This window comes from Entelurus aequoreus, linkage group LG13, assembly GCF_033978785.1.
Source record: "Entelurus aequoreus isolate RoL-2023_Sb linkage group LG13, RoL_Eaeq_v1.1, whole genome shotgun sequence".
NCBI lineage: Eukaryota > Metazoa > Chordata > Actinopteri > Syngnathiformes > Syngnathidae > Entelurus > Entelurus aequoreus.
This window is the reverse complement of record NC_084743.1, coordinates 32,283,454-32,305,688: the sequence shown is the minus strand read 5'-3', so window position 1 is coordinate 32,305,688 and position 22,235 is coordinate 32,283,454. Positions and strand designations below refer to the sequence as shown.

Here is a 22,235-nt window from a genome sequence, read left to right as displayed (position 1 = left end):
TGGGGTGGGGGGGGTACTACTTGATGTAGTTCAAGTAGTACCAACACACACACAAAATGCCTCCAGAAGCAACATAACTTTTATCACTTCCGCTAAAAACTACAATAATAACATAGATTATGACAGGTTCTTTTATAAGTGATTTTAAGTAATACATAACATTCATTCCAACACCTTACTTTCTTTCTCACAGGAGGTGAATTTCATTTAGTAAATGTTATATGGTGATTGAACTATCAGTAAAAGACATAGAGAAAAGGGTAGAATTAAATATGAGCTTTGCTTCTTCGTACTTCTTTTCAGATACTGTATGTTGAAATGTGCAAACTACATGATGTTCCTTACTGTAACTTGTTAAACACAACTGAAACAACGAAATCATAACCATAATCAAATCATAAAAAGACACAGCTTCGAGACATTTGTCATCTGACAACACTTGGCCCTCGTGGTGATCTATGTAAACATGTGATGTTCAAAGTGTGGCCTCTGAGCCATTTGTGGGATGCAGAGTTTTATGGACATTTACAGCACATTGTAAAAAAAACTAAATACAAAAAAAATGGAAAATAGAGCAAAAAGGCATAATGCAAGAAGGCTGACATTTTTATGCAAATAATGAATCAAGACACAAATATTTCTCTTTAATTATATGTATGTCACATATTTTTTTAATTTAACTATTTCACTAAAAATAACACGATGGCGTCAGCAACCTGTTGTTTTCTGTAGTTTTTACCAAAAAACTGAAATCGCAATCAAACATGGAGTTTTCAGAGAAAAAGAATGGGGTTGTTATTTTTATTTGTGTAGCCATTAGAGTTTTTAGTTTTAGTTTTATTTGTGTACCCATTACAGTTTTTAGTTTTAGTTTTATTTGTGTACCCATTAGACATTGTATATTATACTTTACTTCTAATTACAAGAATGAGTAAATGAGGCTACTCTTAAACTGTGGCGTGATGTGTGTATGGCAAGGGAATTTAATGATTTTGCTTTAACCCTTGTTTTTAGTGATATTCAGGATCAGGGCAAAAAACAAATGTAGACATTCTTTGCAAGAGGACTCTCAATTAATTTATGGCCCTTTGGTATTTTACGGTGGACTGAATACTGTACCTATTTTGAATCTTGGCAGAGCGAGCTCCACAGAAACTGTTCGCATGTCAGTGAACTACCCACAATTGGCTCCAGCAGCGGCAGAAGTGACAGCCAGAAGCTCCTTTTACAGGCTCTTCACACCGAAATGGACTGTAGCTGGAAGCCTTTTGGTTAGTATTGACACAGTTATTAATGTTTGCGGGGGATTTCATTTAATTTAGTTTGAAGCAAAACCACTCTTTCTTTGGTTTCTTTTTCAATTTACAGCTGAAAATATTCATAACTTGTAATTTATATTTGAGTCTGACAATTTTCCATTACACCAAATCAAAGCCATTTTCTTGGTGACTCTCTCAAAATAAACTTACATTTTCATCTTTTTTCAACTTTAAATCTGACCACTCAAATTGTCCAAAATTTGGCCCATCGCAAGCAACATTTTTTTGTTTGTTTAAGGTTCCGACAGCAAAGACGATTCATTTGCACTGAAAGTAACAGGATTTATATCATAGAATTAGCAAATATATGAAATGTAGCCACATAGCTTGTATGCTAATGCTAAGAGCACATTGACACTAAGCACATTAGAGCAATTCAACAACATTGTTGTTTAAAAATAAATAACATTAAAAAGAGTTGATTCTTCCTTGCGACTTAAATGTTGCGACTTCTTGAGGACCATGCGACTTGTGGAGTAACGCGCTACGGTAGGCCTGGGAAATTATTTTGCCTCGGGGGGCCAAATGTAATTTAAAAATGTGTCTGGGGGCCGGTATATCTATTTTTAGCAACACTAATACAAAACCTCACAATAATGTCTGAATGCTAAAAACTTTATGACAGACCGCCTTAAAAAACGAAATGAAATTTAAATTTTTTTACTGAATGAGACACCCAGAATGTACATAAAAATAAAGAATGCGGGATTTACAATATTAACTATGAACGATAAAAACACTGAATATTGACAACATATGAACGTCACACCCCCTCTCGATTGACATATTTTACAATCAAGCGAAACGCAGCGAAAAAAAAACCCCACCTACAATCTGATACATCACTAAGCTTTAGAACTTTGTTGTAAAAATCTCCTTCCGCGTCTGTCCCTGACACCAGCATTTTAGGCTGGCCGCTCTGGAAACACACTGTGGAAACGCTCTTCACCCACACTGCTTGGTGCCTCGTCTGAGCTGCTGTGACTTAGTTTACCTTATTAACTAGTACATCATGCAAAAGCACAGATTCCAACCATTGAAATACTTTGTATAGTTCAAGATTTATGGTAATTTGAAAACATCACTGCACATCATAATGGTGGCTACAGTTTCGAACCTAAATATCTAAAAAAAATTAGGGGGAAATGTCCGGCGGGCCAGATTGAAAAGCTTAATAACCTCAGGCTTTAATTTGCCCAGGTCTGCGCTAGGGTAACAGGACTGAGTGAAAACCCATTGAAACCACTAAAGTGTGAATTTATACTTTTTTTTCAATGAAAGTAAGCTTAATATATAGTTGGGATGAGTACTAACACAAAGGTGTAAAACAACCTTTCTGAGGGACTTGAATGTATATATATTTCATGAAATTCTTGGTAATTCTTAAATGTAGCGAGCAGGGACAGGTCGCAGATGAGTTTTCTAGTGTTCAAGGTAGTTTGAATTGATCTTTAATATTGTATTTGTTAAATATTGATAAATATATTTTACAGTTAATTTTACCCTGCATTTGTACATTTTATTGTAAAATGACAGCAATTCAGTAGAATGTTCCTTAGAAGAGTACTTTAATCTGATTGATTTACTGTGTGACACATATTCCAGAACAGGGATTCCCAAACCTTTTTACACCCGAAGACAACATTTGAATTTGTGTTTCTTCCCAAGACCCCTGACCTGAATTTAAAAACCAAGAAATAAAGTAGAAACAGATCATTCCATAAGTTTGGGAAGCCCTGTTCTTGATGTTGTTATTTTTATTTTTGTATTATTTTCTAGCATTGTACGGATTATTTATTTATTTTTCAAGCCTTGAGTGAGCCCTAATTTATCTTTACCCGCAGATAAAAGTAACTACAAACAGCTGTTGGGAGCCATGGATTACTCCTTCCTCTGTGCTTATGCAGTTGGGATGTATCTCAGGTGAGCTCCATTTTATTTTAGAATTGACAATACAGTGGAAAACATGTTTTGCTCCAAATCTGTTATATTTGTTGTTGGGTGCCTGCACCTAAGCACATAAAGTGCAGGCATTTTACGTATTTGCAACAAACCACATCAAACCATATTTCAAATGTCTCAATACATTGCTTGAGGTGAAAAGTTCACGAGTAACAAGGTCAACAATATACTGAAATTACTGTACTTATTTTCAAAAACTGTACTCAACATGATCACATGACTGCAAAAACAGTGTGCATTCTTTGTGCTGTCAGACAGCACAAAGAATGCACAGAACGGGGGTAGTTGGTACACTTTTTTTTTCTATCAAAACATTCTTCAAAATTAATTCCACCATGGATTGAAGCTTAAGACAAACTATCAAATACACATTGTGAAGATGTATATATTTTTATAGCAAGAAGTTTGCGAAATTGATTGCATTGACAAGTTGACAAATACACAATTGAATGCATCTTAACACAAAATGAGCAAAAAAGACTAACAGGAAACAATGCTTTAGGCCAGTGTTTCACCTACACTGGATTAAATGCACAGTATCTAAACGCTTCAGATCAGTGGTCACTAGGGATGATGTTCGAAAACCGGTTCTCCCGATGCTTTGATAAGAAAAGAACCGATTCCATGGATTCGAATCCATTTTTGAGAACCGGTTCCCGTAATCGAAGCCACTATACCGTATTTTCGCGACCATAGGGCGCACCGTATTAAAAGGCGCCGTGTCAGTAACAGGTGCTTTTTCTGTATTTAACGCATAAATAAGGCGCAGCGTATTTTTGGGCGCAGGCATGGTTAAACATACGCTAGCATGCATGGACGCTCTTTTAAAAAGGCAGCAGGAGCAAAGCTGAGTTTGGTTGTACTTTATTGAAGTATTTATCAATGTACTCACATAATTTTTTGATCAATCATCATCCACAAATCCATCAAAATCCTCATCTTCTGTGTCCGAAATGAACAGCTCGGCAAGTTCTCCATCATCAAACATGCCAGATTCCCTCTCCTCATTTTCAAAGTTAGTCTCGTTGCCGTGAGGCTCCTCAGAAAAGATGCCGGCTTTTGCGAAAGCTCGAACAACAGTGCAAGCAGACACGTTAGCTCAAGCATCCACGATCCATTCCCAAATTGTGGCATAACTCGCTGATGCTGCCTCCCAGTTTTCGTGAAGCTGTGTTTGTCTGTCATCCATCGCTCCCATGACGCTCACAACTTCACTTTGAACGTCCTGTTTACACCCATGTCCAGCGGTTGGAGTTCCTTCGTCATGCCTTAATAATGACTCCAGGTGGAAACTTTTTTTTCGGCAGCGTCTTCCCCTTGAAAATCACCATAGGTGGCAGTTTCTGCCCATTAGCATAGCAAGCTAGCACAACAGTAAAATCCGACTTCTCTTGCCCCGTTGTGCGTATCGATTCGCTATCGTGCTGGTCCCCTTCTTCTCCACAGTGTGCTTCACCGGGATGTCGAAAGTGAGCGGCACCTCATCCATGTTGGTGATGTGTTTGTCTGCAATTTTTTTATTTACAACACACATAGCAGCACTATATGCTCACTGGGGGCGAGCCTTTAGCGTCCTCTCTCACCTGAAATCTTCACCCTTTAACGTCCGCATGCTGTCCTCAGTCACGTCCGCCTTTCCTCCATATAAACAGCGTGACGGCCCAGTCACATAACATCTACGGCTTTTGGAACTCAGTGCACACACAAGGTACACACACAACAACCTATCTGGATTTGATAAGAGGATTCGATAATGGCATCGACATCGATAATTTCTTAACGAACATCATACCTAGTGGTCACCAACCTTTTCCAGCCCAAAATCCCTGATCTCAGCCAAAAACCAAAGCAGGATCTACCCCTGTGTCAACTATGTTTTATTTATTTGTTATGTTCTATATATATATATATATATATATATATATATATATATATATATATATATATATATATATATATATACATATATATATATATATATATATATATATATATATATATATATATATATATATATATGTATATATATGTGTGTGTTTGTGTGTGTGTGTGTGTGTAAGTGTGTATGTAAATGTCAAAAGGGTTAAGAAACCCTGCTTTAGGCTGTATATCTGTTGTACTGTATGTTTGACTATATGAGTATATGTGACAACCAACCCCCAAGAGAATTCGACGACCAACCTTAAATGGAATTTCTCACTAGCAATAGGGCTATCTCGTTAGTTAACTAATAATTTAAAATAGTGTTGTCAAGCGATTTAAAAGATGAGCGATTCATTCATTATGATCTGTAATTAATTCATCTATTTTTTAATCTCACCTCTAAAATGCTGAGAAAAGCCCTCAACTTGAGATATTTTCATTTAAATTCATTACATTATTATTAACATAGTTATTTAAAGAAAAAAGTGGCTTTATAGAGTGATTTAGGATAGGATAGACTTTATTCATGCAGATAGTAAGGTAAAAATAAGGTTAAAAAACACATAAAAAGAAGCGAGAAATATCAAAGAACACGAAGGACTTCAAATTAATCAAACTCCTCCGAATTTGGAATAGTAGACTATCGTAAGATACGCCTTAAAGATGCAAGAAGTCTTAAAGGCCTACTGAAACCCACTACTACCAACCACGCAGTCTGATAGTTTATATATCAATGATGAAATCTTAACATTATAACACATGCCAATACGGCCGGGTTAACTTATAAAGTGACATTTTAAATTTGCCGCTTAACTTCCGGTTCGAAACGCCTCTGAGGATGACGTATGCGTGTGACGTAGCCCGGCGAACACGGGTATGCCTTCCACATTGAAGCCGATACGAAAAAGCTCTGTTTTCATTTCATAATTCCACAGTATTCTGGACATCTGTGTTCGTGAATCTGTTTCAATCATGTTCATTGCATTATGGAGAAGGAAGCCGAGCAAGCAAAGAAGAAAGTTGTCGGTGCGAAATGGACGTATTTTTCGAACGTAGTCAGCCACAACAGTACACAGCCGGTGCTTCTTTGTTTACATTCCCGAAAGATGCAGTCAAGATGGAAGAACTCGGATAACAGAGACTCTAACCAGGAGGACTTTTGATTTGGATACACAGACGCCTGTAGAGAACTGGGACAACACAGACTCTTACCAGGATTACTTTGATTTGGATGACAAAGACGCAGACGTGCTACTGTGAGTATGCAGCTTTGGCTTTTTTTTGCGTATGTACGTAACTTTTTTAAAATATATAAGCTTTATGAACCTTGGGTTAGGTGAACGGTCTTTTGGGCTGAGTGATTGTGTGTGTTGATCATGTGTTTGAATTGTATTGGCGTGTTCTATGGAGCTAGGAGCTAGCAGAGGAGCTAGGAGCTAGCATAACACGTACCGTACCGTACGTGCGCGTCACGTACGTAACTTTTTAAAAATATATAAGCTTTATGAACCTTGGGTTAGGTGAACGGTCTTTTGGGCTGAGTGATTGTGTGTGTTGATCAGGTGTTTGAATTGTATTGGCGTGTTCTATGGAGCTAGGAGCTAGCAGAGGAGCTAGGAGCTAGCATAACAAACACGCAGGTGTTATTATGCAGGATTAATTTGTGGCATATTAAATATAAGCCTGGTTGTGTTGTGGCTAATAGAGTATATATATGTCTTGTGTTTATTTACTGTTGTAGTCATTCCCAGCTGAATATCAGGTACCGTGAGTATGCAGCCTTGGCTGCTAAACATTCGATAACTTGACCGTATGTGCGCGTCACGTACGTAACTTTTTAAAAATATATAAGCTTTATGAACCTTGGGTTAGGTAAACGGTCTTTTGGGCTGAGTGATTGTGTGTGTTGATCAGGTGTTTGAATTGTATTGGCGTGTTCTATGGAGCTAGGAGCTAGCAGAGGAGCTAGGAGCTAGCATAACAAACACGCAGGTGTTTTTATGCAGGATTAATTTGTGGCATATTAAATATAAGCCTGGTTGTGTTGTGGCTAATAGAGTATATATATGTCTTGTGTTTATTTACTGTTGTAGTCATTCCCAGCTGAATATCAGGTCACCCCCGGCTCTCACAGCATCTTCCCTATCTGAATAGCTTCAACTCCCCACTAGTCCTTCACTTGCACTTTACTCATCCACAAATCTTTCATCCTCGCTCAAATTAATGGGGAAATTGTCGCTTTCTCGGTCCGAATCTCTCTCACTTCATGCGGCCATCATTGTAAACAATAGGGAACTTTGCGTATATGTTCAACTGACTACGTCACGCTACTTCCGGTAGGTGCAAGCCTTTTTTTAATCAGATACCAAAAGTTGCAATCTTTATCGTCGTTGTTCTATACTAAATCCTTTCAGCAAAAATATGGCAATATCGCGAAATGATCAAGTATGACACATAGAATAGATCTGCTATCCCCGTTTAAATAAAAAAAATTCATTTCAGTAGGCCTTTAACGCCAGAGAAAGTAATAAAGCTCTGGTCCCACTTCCTCAAATGTTCATCCCACAATTTGAGAGACATCATCCTCTGGTGGCAAGTGAGTATTATCAACTCAACGTCAGTAAATTTTATAGGGTTTATTTCACACCACAACTATTACAGGAGCTTTTCAGTATAGGTTAATAAATTTAAACCAAAGAGGGATAGCATAAAACGCTGCTTAGTAAATAACGATCAATACACTACAGGTCTGATTTACTAAAGGTTTATGTACTAAAACATGTGCAAACTTGATAGCACACGCAAAGATGATCTAAACGTGTGCAAAGTGGATTGCATCTCTTAAAGGCCTACTGAAACGAGATTTTCTTATTTAAACGGGGATAGCAGATCCATTCTATGTGTCATACTTGATCATTTCGCGATATTGCCATATTTTTGCTGAAAGGATTTAGTAGAGAACATCGACGATAAAGTTCGCAACTTTTGGTCGCTGATAAAAAAAGCCTTGCCTGTACCGGAAGTAGCGTGACGTCACAGGTTGTGGAGCTCCTCACATCTGCACATTGTTTACAATCATGGCCAGCAGCAGCGAGAGCGATTCGGACCAAGAAAGCGACGATTACCCCATTAATTTGAGCGAGGATGAAAGATTTGTGGATGAGGAAAGTGAAAGTGAAGGATTAGAGGGCAGTGGAAGCGATTCAGATAGGGAAGATGCTGTGAGAGGCGGGTGGGACCTGATATTCAGCTGGGAATGACTGAAACAGTAAATAAACACAAGACATATATATACTCTATTAGCCACAACACAACCAGGCTTATATTTAATATGCCACAAATTAATCGCGCATAACAAACACCTCCCCCCTCCCGTCCATACAACCCGTCAATACAACTCAAAACACCCGCACAACACACTCAATCCCACAGCCCAAAGTACCGTTCACTTCCGCAAAGTTCATACAGCACATATATTTCCCCAAAGTTACATACGTGACATGCACATAGCGGCACGCACGGACGGGCAAGCGATCAAATGTTTGGAAGAAAGCTGCATACTCACGGTAGCGCGTCTGCTATCCAACTCAAAGTCCTCCTGGTTGTGTTGCTGCAGCCAGCCGCTAATACACCGATCCCACCTACAGCTTTTTTCTTTGCTGTCTTCATTGTCCATTAAACAAATTTCAAAAGATTCACCAACACAGATGTCCAGAATACTGTGGAATTTTGCGATGAAAACAGCTGTTTGTATTGGGACACAATGGTGTCCCAATACTTCCGCAAACTCCGTGACGTCACGCGCAAACGTCATCATACCGAGACGTTTTCAGCCGGATATTTCCCAGGAAATTTAAAATTGAACTTTATAAGTTAACCCGGCCGTATTGGCATGTGTTGCAATGTTAACATTTCATCATTGATATATAAACTATCAGACTGCGTGGTCGGTAGTAGTGGGTTTCAGTAGGCCTTTAAGTGAGCAGAATAAGGCGTGCAATTCATTTTGCGTCTGTCTTCAATATGCAAAATATAAGCTAATCATTAAAATGACCACGATACTGAGAGGTGAATGTGCAAATGTATTTTACAGCATGCACAATGTGATTTAGCAACACTCATCACCGTTTTGGGAGCACAATTTGGCATTTTATTTAGCACATTTGAAAAGTATGTGCAAACTGACAAGGTTCCACACACGGCTGTGAGAAATAAATCACGCTTTAAAGACACAAGATGGACAGAGAATCCCCCGTCCTACGATTACGTTTCAACATATTTGAACGGTCAGAAATATAAAATATTAGACACATCATCTATTCAGCAACATCCTTTTATATTTTCATAGCTGCTAAATGACTTCAGGGGCTGATTAAAACAAATTCAATTGATACATTTTAGTGTCATATTACTAACATATCCTATACAATAACAATTCTTGAAGTATGCATTTTTTGTTTTGTTGAGCACAGTTGTGCAGCCAGCCCCATTTCCATATACCTTCAGCAGTTTAAAAAAAGGCGGTTAAAAAAAAGTGGTGTCAATGTTCTAAAATCCCCTTAAAACATGGTAAATGTCCCCTTGTTTAAAAACCTAGCAAAACGCCACATGATAAAATTAATGTTCAGTAAATGATTGAGTGTCTCAGTGGTGATGTCCCATATAGTACACGCAAAGTCCTCAATTAAATAGGGCGGTCTGCACCACATTTCAATTGTACACGCACCACTAATAGTACACGCTATTTTATAGATTGCACACGCTGTTTAGCGTGAGGTATATTAATGTTAGTAAATCAGGCCCATAATATTTACAGCCAACTGTATCTTGGGACAAACAATAGCAAATACATATGAGCGGTCTCACCGGCCTTCTCTCATTACAATTCCATTGTTGTCGCTCTTTCCATTGCACTGCATCAAATGACTTAACTCTTTGCAATTCTCTTCTTTTCTTATGCATGTCACAACATAAAGAATCAAACACATCAAACATTCATAATTTGCATCGATGTCATAAAGAAAAATACATCATCATCATCATAGCTATCCAGTTTTGAAAGATGTACCCATACTATAGCAGAGTCTTAAAATACAGAATGTATAAGTGGTATCTTTATCTTTGTGAATCATTATGATATTTACATTTTGCAAAATTTGACCGAACAGCTACTGTATTTTCCGGACTATAAGGCGCACTTAAAATCCTTTTTTCCCCCTCAAAACTCAACAGTGCGCCTTATAACCCGGTGCGCCTACTGTTTGGAATAATTCTGGTTTTGCTTACCGACCTCGAAGCAATTTTATGTGGTACATGGTGTAATGATAAGTGTGACCAATAGATGGCAGTCAAACATAAGAGATACGTGTAGACTGCAATATGATGGCAATATGACTCAAGTAAACAACACCAACATTTTATATGATCCATTGAAAATAAAGAACATTACACACGGCGCTAAAAAATCTATCAAAATGTTTTAGTACGACTTTGGTAAGCTATGAAGCCGCACCGCTTGATGGATTGTCGGCGCATTAAACATACGAGTATTATTATGGTGTGTGTATAAGGTAAGAGATATTATCTGGCGTTTCGTTTCGCAATATTATGCAAAAGCAACTTTTCTTACCTTCTGGTACCTGCTGATCTGTATTTGGGATCTGCATAAATCCTGAAAAATTGCGGGCGTCCACCTTTGTAATCTGTGGCGACGCCATAGTCGATAAGCTTCTTCTTTTTCTCTATCTTCTTGTTATGGCGCATTCATCCTCCGCTGTTGCCATTTCTAATATAAAGTAGTGTAAAGTTCTTACTTATATCTGTCAGTAAACTCGCCATGAAAGCGTTAAAACATACCGGTGTAGTGAGTGTAAATTATTCACCCAAGGAACTTTAGTTAGTGGAGAGTTCTGGTTGGACGGTTTTTTACGGGACACATTTCCGGCGTTGTTGTTGTTTCCGGATGAGGAGATGCTGCTCCGTCATTGATTTAATTAAAGTCTGAATGTCATTAAAACATCTTTTAACACTTCTTTTACTCCCGACCTTGCACGTTACACCGTTACAACAAAGATGATGGGGAGAAGACGCTGCCAAAGGTGAGCCATGTAAATAAGACCGCCCACAAAACGGCGCATCCGGAAGCGACTGTCAGAAAGCGGCTTGAAGATGATCTGTAAAACATAATCTATGCAGGATTTTGACCAAAGAACCACCATTACATGTTATGTAGACCACAAGGAATTATTTCTAATTAGAATAAGTAAAATAATTAATATGAATCCTTTAATGTGCCCTATAATCCGGTGCACCTTATATATGAAAAAAGATTGAAACTAGACCATTCATCGGCAGTGCGCCTTACAATCCGGTGCGCCCTATGGTCCGGAAAATACGGTACGTACTAACCCCATTCTCCTTACATATTAACATATGGCTAACACACGGCATGTTGACATGGTTGAACGTTTTGGCAAGATACCTGGTAACCCTACAGTTGCCGGTGTTTTATTTGCTTTTTTAATAACATAGCACCAAATCACAAATGTTAAGGTTTATTACCACAAGTCTCACACTTTTTAAAGAGGCTCAACAGGTTTTCACATGCAAACAAGCGCTTTGGTTGTTGACCAAAGGATTGAAGGTACTTTATTGACATATGAGATGGCACACTTTTGTATTGTTTAATTTCTAATGAATTCATCTTCAATCCTCCCTTAACGGCACATTTTTTGTGGTTTTATTCCCATAATCATCTTTTGCAGTGGCATCATCGGCGAGCGCCTGCCTATCCGACTGTACCTAACGGTGGGTATGCTGGCTAGCGGCCTTTTCACCTGCCTGTTTGGACTGGGCTACATCTACAACATCCACAGTCTGGGGTTCTACGTCTTTGTCCAGGTCAGGTACTGCTTACTTTTGTGGCATTTATGGTTTGGGATAAAACGAAACGTTGTGGGCATCGTTGCAATTTAAGACACCTGCGCGCTTAAATATTGTGTTGAGCGTATTTAATCTATAAGAGTAGCCTTTACTTTATAAATTAAAGTAGTAGGAATAAAATTATTTGTTTCTGGGAGTGTAAGGCACACTATTATGACAAACACATTTAAACTAGAGATGTTCTGATCAGGATTTTATGCTGCCGGTTCCAATACCGACCATCCACGAATGAGATTGGTTGATATCAGTACCGATAGCAATCTGAGACAGCACACATAGTTGTAATAAATAAAAAATAACAAAAACTACTGAAGTTAGTGTAGGGATTTATATATCAAATTTATTTAGATGCTTGTTTAATTACATTACAAATATATTTCATATCTATATAAGCACACTAACTTCAGAACTGTACAAATATATATATATATTGAATATACATTATGTAAATACAATATTTATGTATATTATGTATATATACATAATGTTTTCCAAGTTTCCATCTGTCTTGTCGTATAGAATGGCGTCTGAAGCACAATAGTTTGATATGTCTGGGAACGCGACCAAGGTATAATCCTTGATATCATTTGACAAATCTTTTTTTGATAAAGTATAGAGATCTATTCCATTGCATAATTGAATTTTTTTGTTCGTATCTGCTTTTTGCCAGGACATTTAAGCCTCGTTTGTACTCAGATAGTTGGCGCTCCTGCTTGCTGTACAACAGCCATCTTAGCTTGGTTGACCACCACTGATTTTCACTTCCGGGAAGAAGTCACGTGTCGGAATACAAGCAATCGTTAGGTGTTGTCAAACTAATGATTTTATGCTGTCAAGACACTATCATGATCACTAACGAGAAGTTAATAGAGCTTGGCCTTGTCAAGTTACAACACATTCTGGAGCCTTTAGCAGCACTAAGATTTATATGAATGGGTCATGCTTAATAGCACTGCCCCCGTTCTTAATATTAATACACTAACTATTGGATTTGCAAATCAATCTTCTATGTAAATACATTCCTCATCTTAAGTCATGCACCCTGCTTGTTTTAGTGTCATGCAACAGCTTGGTTAAGTCAATTCTTAACGGTCTTTTTTTCCTTTTGTTTTAGGTGGCCAATGGCTTAGTCCAAACCACTGGCTGGCCCAGTGTTGTAACTTGTATTGGCAACTGGTTTGGAAAAGGAAGGTAAGCTCTAATCAAACACATCTTATAAATGATACATTTGAAGGTGTTTGTCCATGAACTATATTCAGCAAATAAATAGAGAAACTACATAGACAGAGATTGCGTTGTACCAAAGTGCCTATGAAATTAAAAATCCTGGCGCATTTATCAGTCATTCCAAGATTTTGCAGGCTTTTTTTGTATTTGTGGCGGTCTAAAATGCCTGATTTTACTGCAGCTTTTTCAAAGAGTTGCGATGGTTTGAGGCAGTGACTTTGGGTAAAGTTCACATCAGGTGAGGCACTGATTTCAATAAAATTAAACAAAAAGTTAAACAAAAACAAAACAAGCTTCTTCTAAAAAGCCCCCGTTTAATGGTGACTCAAGAGTACTACAGCGCCCCTCAGTGTGATTTTTCTGTATTTATAGTCCGATTAGAATATTATTGTCACACTTACATTAAATACATCACACAGGCTGTACATTTTGAAAACAGATTAACCTTGAATTTCATTAAAACTAAATTAATGCTATTTGTAACAGCAGAACAGAAAGTCAAACACAAATATAAATACAGTAGATGGAGTAGACAATTAAAGGATAAAATAAATAAAATTTTTGGGTGTTATAACAGACGATAAAATGAACTGAAAATCCATCCATCCATCCATCCATCCATTTCCTACCGCTTATTCCCTTCGGGGTCGCGGGGGGCGCTGGAGCCTATCTCAGCTACAATCGGGCGGAAGGCGGGGTACACCCTGGACAAGTCGCCACCTCATCGCAGGGCCAACACAGATAGACAGACAACATTCACACTCACATTCACACACTAGGGCCAATTTAGTGTTGCCAATCAACCTATCCCCAGGTGCATGTCTTTGGAGGTGGGAGGAAGCCGGAGTACCCGGAGGGAACCCACGCAGTCACGGGGAGGACATGCAAACTCCACACAGAAAGATCCAGAGGCCGGGATTGATCTCAGGACTACTCAGGACCTTCGTATTGTGAGGCAGACGCACTAACCCCTTTGCCACCGTGCTGAACTGAAAATATCATATAAAAATACATGAGAAAAAAAACATAAGGTAGTGAAAAATACTTCAATAATGAATGACGCTTAATAGGCTCTAGACCCAAAATCACTCCATATTCTCTATTGCTTGCTAGTGTTTCCGTACCTGAGTTATTGTGTAGAAATAAGAGGAAATAAATGTGCTTTATTGATTAACCGTGTTACAATAGGTCAGAATAATATATATATATATATAACGTTGGAACTAGAAAACATTTAATCCCTTTATTTTTTATATCAAAAATAGTAGAATGTACAACAATTCTTCTCAACAAAAGAGGATATTAACCTCAGGGAAACAAAAAAAAACTTAAAACATTTGTATGCACGTACACCACTTAAGACCTTTAGCATATCTGTAAGTGGAATTTAATTGTGGAATGCCATCCATCCATCCATCCATTTTCTACCGCTTGTCCCTTTTGGGGTCGAGTGGGGTGCTGGAGCCTATCTCAGCTGCATTCGGGCAGAAGGCGGGTTACACCCTGGACAAGTCGCCACCTCATCGCAGGAATGGATTAAGCAAAAAAAGTCAAACAATGTACTAATATGATCCAGTTTAAGGAACTGTTCAAACTCTTAAGTGTTTACAAAGTACAAAGAAGAAGAATCCTGATAAACATTTTAAACCTTTTTGGAAAAATTTGATAATCTTAATAATCTCATTATGTGAATCACAATTTATTTAACTATGAACTAATGAGAACCCTATTCATTATTTACTAATCTGTTTATTTACTTATTTACTTACTTTTTTGTTTATTCACTGTTGGGACAATGTCTCCATCTGTGCAGGATAAAGTAGCCTCTCAGCATCACACAACAATCCTCCGTGGTTAACCTGCAACTGCATTTTGCTATTTTGTTTATTGCTTATATCCTGTTTTACAGACGTGGATTTATCATGGGGATTTGGAACTCTCACACCTCAGTCGGAAACATATTGGGCTCTCTAATCGCAGGCTATTGGGTGTCCTCCAACTGGGGCCTGTCCTTCATCATCCCAGGGCTCATCATCGCAGTCATGGGTGTTGTCTGCTTCCTTTTTCTTATTGAGCGTAAGTGCAACCTCCTTTCCTGGCTGGAAGGATTCAACATACTAAATGTTGGACTGTCTGATTGTGAAAAGTGCTTATGATTTGGGAAAACAGTAACCTTACATACAGTGCATCTGGAAAGTATTCAAGCACTTCACTGTTTCCACATTTTGTTATGTTACAGCCTTACTCCATAATGGAATAAATTCATTTTTGTCCTCCAAATTCTACTGATAATACCCTATAAGGGCAATTTGAAAATATATATTTTTTTAAATTGCTAATTTATTATATTTAATCACATGTACATAATAATTTACAGTCTTTGCTCAATACTTTGTTGATGCACCTTTGGCAGAAATTACAGCCTCAAGGCTTTTTGAAAACAAAGTCACAAGCTTGACGCACCTATCTTTAGGCGGTTTCGCCCATTCCTCTTTGCAGCACCTCTCAAGCTCCTTCAGGTTGGATAAGAAGCGTTGGTTTTCATTCAGGATGGCTTTGTATCTGTCCCTCTATCCTGACTAGTCTCCCAGTTCCTGCCGCTGAAAACCATCCCAACAGCATGATGCTACCACCACCATGCTTTACTGTATGGATGGTATTAGACTGATTTCCTCCAAACATGATGTCTGGTATTCACATCAAAGAGTTCATGGTCTGAGAGTATTTCGGGTGCATTTTGGCAAACTGTTTACTAAGAAATGACTTCAGTCTGGCTACTCTACCATACAGGCCAGATTGGTGGATTTCTTCAGAGATGGTTGTCTTTCTGTGAGGTTCTCCTCTCTCCACAGAGGAATGATGTAGCTCTGACAGAGTGACCATCAGGTTCTTTGTCACCTCCCTGACTAGACTAAGATGAATGCAGCAATGTACAGAGACATCCAACCTTATGGAGCTAGAGAGGTGCTGCCAAGAGGAATGGGCGAAACTGCCCAAAGATAGGTGTGCCAAGCTTCCATCCATCCATCCATTTTCTACCGCTTATTCCCTTCGGGGTCGCGGGGGGCGCTGGAGCCTATCTCAGCTACAATCGGGCGGAAGGCGGGGTACACCCTGGACAAGTCGCCACCTCATCGCAGGGCCAACACAGATAGACAGACAACATTCACATTCACACACTAGGGCCAATTTAGTGTTGCCAATCAACCTATCCCCAGGTGCATGTCTTTGGAGGTGGGAGGAAGCCGGAGTACCCGGAGGGAACCCACGCAGTCACGGGGAGGACATGCAAACTCCACACAGAAAGATCCCGCGCCCGGTATTGAAGTCACGACTACTCAGGACCTTCGTATTGTGAGGCAGACGCACTAACCCCTCTACCACCGTGCTGCCAAGCTTGTGGCATCATATTCAAAAATACTTGAGGCTGTAATTGTTGCCAAAGGTGCATCAACAAAGTATTGAGCAAAGGATGTGAATACTTATATACATGTAATTGTATAGTTTTAATAAATTTGCAATTAAAAAAAAAACCCCTCAAAAACTTCCGGATGCACTGAAGCAAGTTGCGTTGATTCACACAAATGATCCCCAGTCATACATGATAACAATTGTTATTTTAGATTAACAAGTAGGACATAGGAAGAGAAAAAACAACAGAGCAGAACTTCCGGTCTTGTGAAAAGTTTTACAATATAGTTGATGAATAATGTTTGCAAGGTGGTACAATTTGGGGTATAACGGTATGTTTAGTTTATTTATTATTCTTCGGTCAATGGTCAACAAAATAAACAAACAGTTGTACATTCATAGATTGAAAATGAAAATGTTGCAGACCGAAAGGGTTTAGGCTGAAGTTGAAAACTTATTGCGTCTAACCCTATAAACAATGTCAAGTACAATATGAACTTCCGAAAATTATGAAATGTCCTTTGTACAACATATTATAAATACACATTATACACAACATAAACACAGTTCAATTATATACACAGTAAAGGCATGTGAAATATCCTTGTACACATGTTAAACCTTTGTACCAATTATATACTATATACAAACAATTATACTTCCATTATTATTTATATCCCACATTTAGTTTTTAATTAACATTGATCATAGTATTAACTACAGTATTGATTCAAGAGTGATATATTTTTTCAAGACATTGGTCTTGAAGTGTTTTTTAAATGTGTGAATGTAACTGGAACATTTTAATGAATCATCCAAGCTGTTCCACAGTTGAACCCCCCTGACAGAAACACATCTACTTTTTAAGCTCATTCTTATTTTTGCTTTCTGAAAGACAGCTGAACCTCTGAGGTCATAGGGATTCTCTCTGGGTTTGAACCTCTCCCGTAGACACTGAGGCAGCATGTGGTTATGAGCTTTGTACGTCACAAAAGCAGTGTTGAGGTCAACAAGATCGGGCAGTTTTAATGTTTTTAATTTAATAAACAGAGCATTGGTATGGTCATGATAATCCGCATAATTTACAATTCTTATCGCTTTCTTTTGAAGTAAGAACATAAAGTTGATGTTTGATTTGTAATTGTTACCCCAGATTTCAACACAATAATTAGGATATGGGAGTACGAAAGAATTATATAACATGTTAAGAGCATTTTGATTTACAGAGTTTTTAATTTTATGTAACATAGCAATAATTTTTGCCATCTTTGTCTTAAGTATATTTATGTACAGTTTCCAATTTAATTTATCATCTATATAGATTCCCAAAAATGTTGTTGAATACACCCTTTCTATCTCCATATAATCTATTCTTATATGACACTGTATGTTATTTTTCCTATTTCCAAGAATTATAGATTTTGTTTTATTTAGGTTGATCGACAGTTTATTGGCATCAAACCATTTCTTTAGTATGTGGAGTTCACTCTCTACAGTCTCTAAGAGTTGGCCAAGGTCTTGCCCAGAACAGTACAGACTTGTATCATCAGCAATGAGAATACAGTTGAGTTTTTTAAATATTTTACAGATATCATTAATATACAATAAAAACAATTTTGGTCCCAGTACAGAACCTTGGGGTACTCCATGTGTTATAATCTTTTTATCTGAATCTACATTGTTCATATGCCCATACTGTTCTCTGCCACCAAGATAACTTTTCAACCAATCATGAGCAAGACCTCTGACACCATACCTCTGCATTTTGTTTAAAAGTACTGTGTGATAGATGGTGTCAAAGGCCTTGCTCGGGTCAATAAAAACACCAACAGCAAACTCCCTCTTATTAATTATGTCATAATCATGCTTCAGTACCTACAGTTAGGTCCATAAATATTCGGACACCAACACAATTTTAATATTTTTGGCTCTACACATCACCCCAATGGATTTGAAATGAAACAAACAGGACCTTCTTTAACTGCAGAATTTCAGCTTTAATTTGAGAGCATTTACATCAGGTGAGAAATGTAGGAATTACATCAATTTGTATATGTTCCTCACACTTTTTAAAGGGCCAAAAGTAATTTGATAGTTGGCTGTTCAACTCTTTCATTGCCAAGTGTGTGTTTTTATCTCATTACAGTTACAAGGAGCATATAAAAGAGTTAATTTCAAGTGTGTTATTTACATCTGTTTCTGTCAACTCTCATTATGATATGCAAAGAGCTGTCAATATATTACAATAATTACGGCCGCTCATGACGCAAAACACCCTTTACTGGAAACACCTACAAGTCGTAAAATTTACTTTGCCGAAGTTTTTGATATATCGCTTTTATTTAGCAAAAAACACAACTGAACCCAGCTACTGAGCTGCGTTCAGTTGTGTTTTTTGCTAAATAAAAGCGATATATCAAAAACTTCGGCAAAGTAAATTTTACGACTTGTAGGTGTTTCCAGTAAAGGGTGTTTTGCGTCATGAGCGGCCGTAATTATTGTAATATATTGTCCCGCGAGACTCTTGAATTTAGATGGGCGCTTTGCGATACCATGGTTTTGAAGCTGTGATTACAATTGCAGCGGCTTTAGTTGCTGTGATTGTCAATAGAAGACATAGGCAGCGGGTAATCAATCGCTCAAAGGCAACGTATGGCAGCGGCTACAGGTCAGAGATTTTTGTGAACAAGGAATTCACAGATGAATTGTGGATTCAAGGGCCCCTGCAACATTGTTCGGGCACGTGGATCTCTCCGAGCCTGCAGGCTGTCTCTATTGCTGAGAAGGGACCTGCAAGACGGCCCAGTGCCGCCTCGCTCCCCACGGCCGACCGATCGGAAGCAAGACCAAAACGACCCATCTGCTCTAGTTGTCCTGCATCGGTGCCCCGCTGGTTTGGTGTTTAGTTGCCCTGTAAAATGCCATTGCGACACACTCCAATATCAGAAAGTCTGAAAAACCAACTCATAAGAGTGTAAAAAAGTATTTGCGATATTTGAGAGGTTTTCTAAATATGGGTGTTTCCATTACCAGTTTCTTGTTGCAATATTTTGTTTTTGCGCATTTCTAGGGGTAATGGAAACGCAGCTATTAAAGCACATTCTTAAAAAGAAAGAACATGAAGTAGTCAGCTCAAAAGACCCAGAAGACAACGAGAAACAGTTGTAGTGGATGAAGAAAAGCCTCCTCAATAGTTGTTCAGATCTATAACACTCTCCAGGAATTAGGTTTATGTGTGTCAAAGTCAACAATAAAGAGAATACTTCATCACAGTGTATACAGAAGGTTCACCATATCATGCAAACCAATGGTCCCCAACCACCGGGCCGCGGCCCGGTACCGGTCCGTGGACCGATTGGTACCGGGCCGCACAAGAAATTTAAAAAAATTTAAAAAAAATTATTATTATTTAAAAAAAAAAAATTAAATCAACATAAAAAACACAATATATACATTATATATCAATATAGATCAATACAGTCTGCAGGGATACAGTCCGTAAGCACACATGATTGTATTTCTTTATGACAAAAAAAAAAAAAAAAGGTTGGGGGACCACTGAGCCTGAAAAACAACATTTTAAAAAGGCTTTAGGCTTTAGGTTTATGGATGACGTGAGCGCTAACCAAGGCAACAGTTTGAATTCTGAAGTGTTTTGAGCAATTGTATCTACTCATATTCAGCCAAACGCTTAAAGAGGAACTGCGCGGTTTGGGGAATTTTGCTTATCATTCACAATCCCTATGTAGGACCAAAACGTATTATTTTTTAAGTGCATTTTAATTTGTAAAATGCAGCAAGTAGGAAATGGCTAACAATGCTGCTAATTAGGGTCCTCTATTGCGCCCATTAAGAAAGCCCTCTAAAAATAAATATCCAATAACCACCAACAATACTCAATTTACATCTTGTGACCTGCATATTAACTAAATATTAGTGACATTGTTGTTATAAGAGCCTCAGCACAGGAACTACTTGTAGCGGCACCATGATCACAGAGAGGTAACAAGATTATGCAGCTATTGACATACTACATATTGCTGCATATTGTAATGTAATGTAATAAACCAAATGTTCTTAACCAAAATTCTGATTATAAATACATGCATCCTACTACTACTACTTTATCCAAAGCATTCAGTGTTGTTTCTTTGAATGGTATTTATGTTTTGTTTTTGTTTTTTCCAGATCCAAATGACCTGAAAAACTTGTATAATGATGGCTGCTCTCCAGGAAAAAGTGTGGGTAGAGTATTTATGAAGTCATTTTGTGTTCCTACTATCTGATCGTGTTTCTTTTTTAGGTCAGTCTTATGCTAAAAAGTGTTATAAATGTTATACTTTTGCTTGTTTGTTAACCTGTTTTAAAAGTCTATATTGAAATGTAATGTTAATTATCATCCCTCTGAGCAGGTGCCAACTAAGACTTGGAATGGAGTAAGGGGACATACAGAGATGTATCTGCATTATAAAGATAAGAAGAATCAGGTGTGTTCCATTCAAATCTACTCAACAGATGAGTTCAAAACATAAGCGTTTATCTGCAGTCTGTTCTTTTTTAGTGGAAATTTTTGGGGTTGCATTGCAAATACTGTACAGTGGTACCTCAGAATGCAAGTTTACTTTATTTGACTTTAAAAGGGACCTATGGTGAGTTTTTTAATGTTTTCCCTATCTTTAACAATCCTTATGAGAGACAAGAAGTCTTAAAGGGGACCAATGATTTGTTTTGCATTCTAACTTGTAAAAAATGGCTCATTCTAGGTGGCTAGCAATGCAGCTAATGGAAGCAATCCATTCTGCCTCTAAATCACTTTGAAATTGCATTAAAAAACTGCCAACAATGCTTCATTTACGTTCCGTAACCTGTATGATAACCAAGCTATAGCGACATTGTTATTGTAAGAGCGAACACTGAGGAACTCTTTTTCTTGCGCAGTAAGACATCGTCTTGGGACGGCATGTTAAGGCACTAGCCGTAAGCTTGCTACGGCAAGAGGTAAGCTAGCTTCTTGCATAGAATAGAATAGAATAGAAGCATCAGTTTTAAAGTATTAGCCCAGATTTCATGTTATGTTTGTACACAGCTAGCTCGACAGTGTATGTAGTTGTAATAACAAGCATGGTGTTCTGCATGTATCATGATCATTACTATAGAGACTCACTCGATGGACAGTTGTTCGTTTGGTCAAGCTGTCCGGGGAAGTTTCCAGTTGTTGAGGGTAAGCACTCCATTTTATTTCGACATAGCTTGGCTCTTAAAGGCCTACTGAAACCCACTACTACCGACCACGCAGTCTGATAGTTTATATATCAATGATGAAATCTTAACATTGCAACACATGCCAATACGGCCGGGTTAACTTATAAAGTGGAATTTTAAATTTCCCGCGAAACTTCCGGTTGAAAACGTCTATGTATGATGACGTATGCGCGTGACGTCAATCGTTGA

General features: G+C 38.1%; 1 protein-coding gene across 3 annotated transcripts in view; it reads left to right on the top strand.

Moving 5' to 3' along the window:
* Positions 1 to 22,235, top strand: part of slc37a1 (solute carrier family 37 member 1) — a 98,825-nt gene that overhangs the window by 35,306 nt on the left and 41,284 nt on the right. For all 3 annotated transcript variants that reach the window (XM_062067740.1, XM_062067741.1, XM_062067739.1), the window contains 7 exons: positions 1,139 to 1,271; positions 3,164 to 3,242; positions 11,969 to 12,104; positions 13,261 to 13,337; positions 15,283 to 15,449; positions 20,973 to 21,025; positions 21,197 to 21,271. In XM_062067740.1, the coding sequence (XP_061923724.1) occupies positions 1,139 to 1,271; positions 3,164 to 3,242; positions 11,969 to 12,104; positions 13,261 to 13,337; positions 15,283 to 15,449; positions 20,973 to 21,025; positions 21,197 to 21,271 (720 nt within the window). The remainder of the gene's footprint in view (positions 1 to 1,138; positions 1,272 to 3,163; positions 3,243 to 11,968; positions 12,105 to 13,260; positions 13,338 to 15,282; positions 15,450 to 20,972; positions 21,026 to 21,196; positions 21,272 to 22,235) is intronic.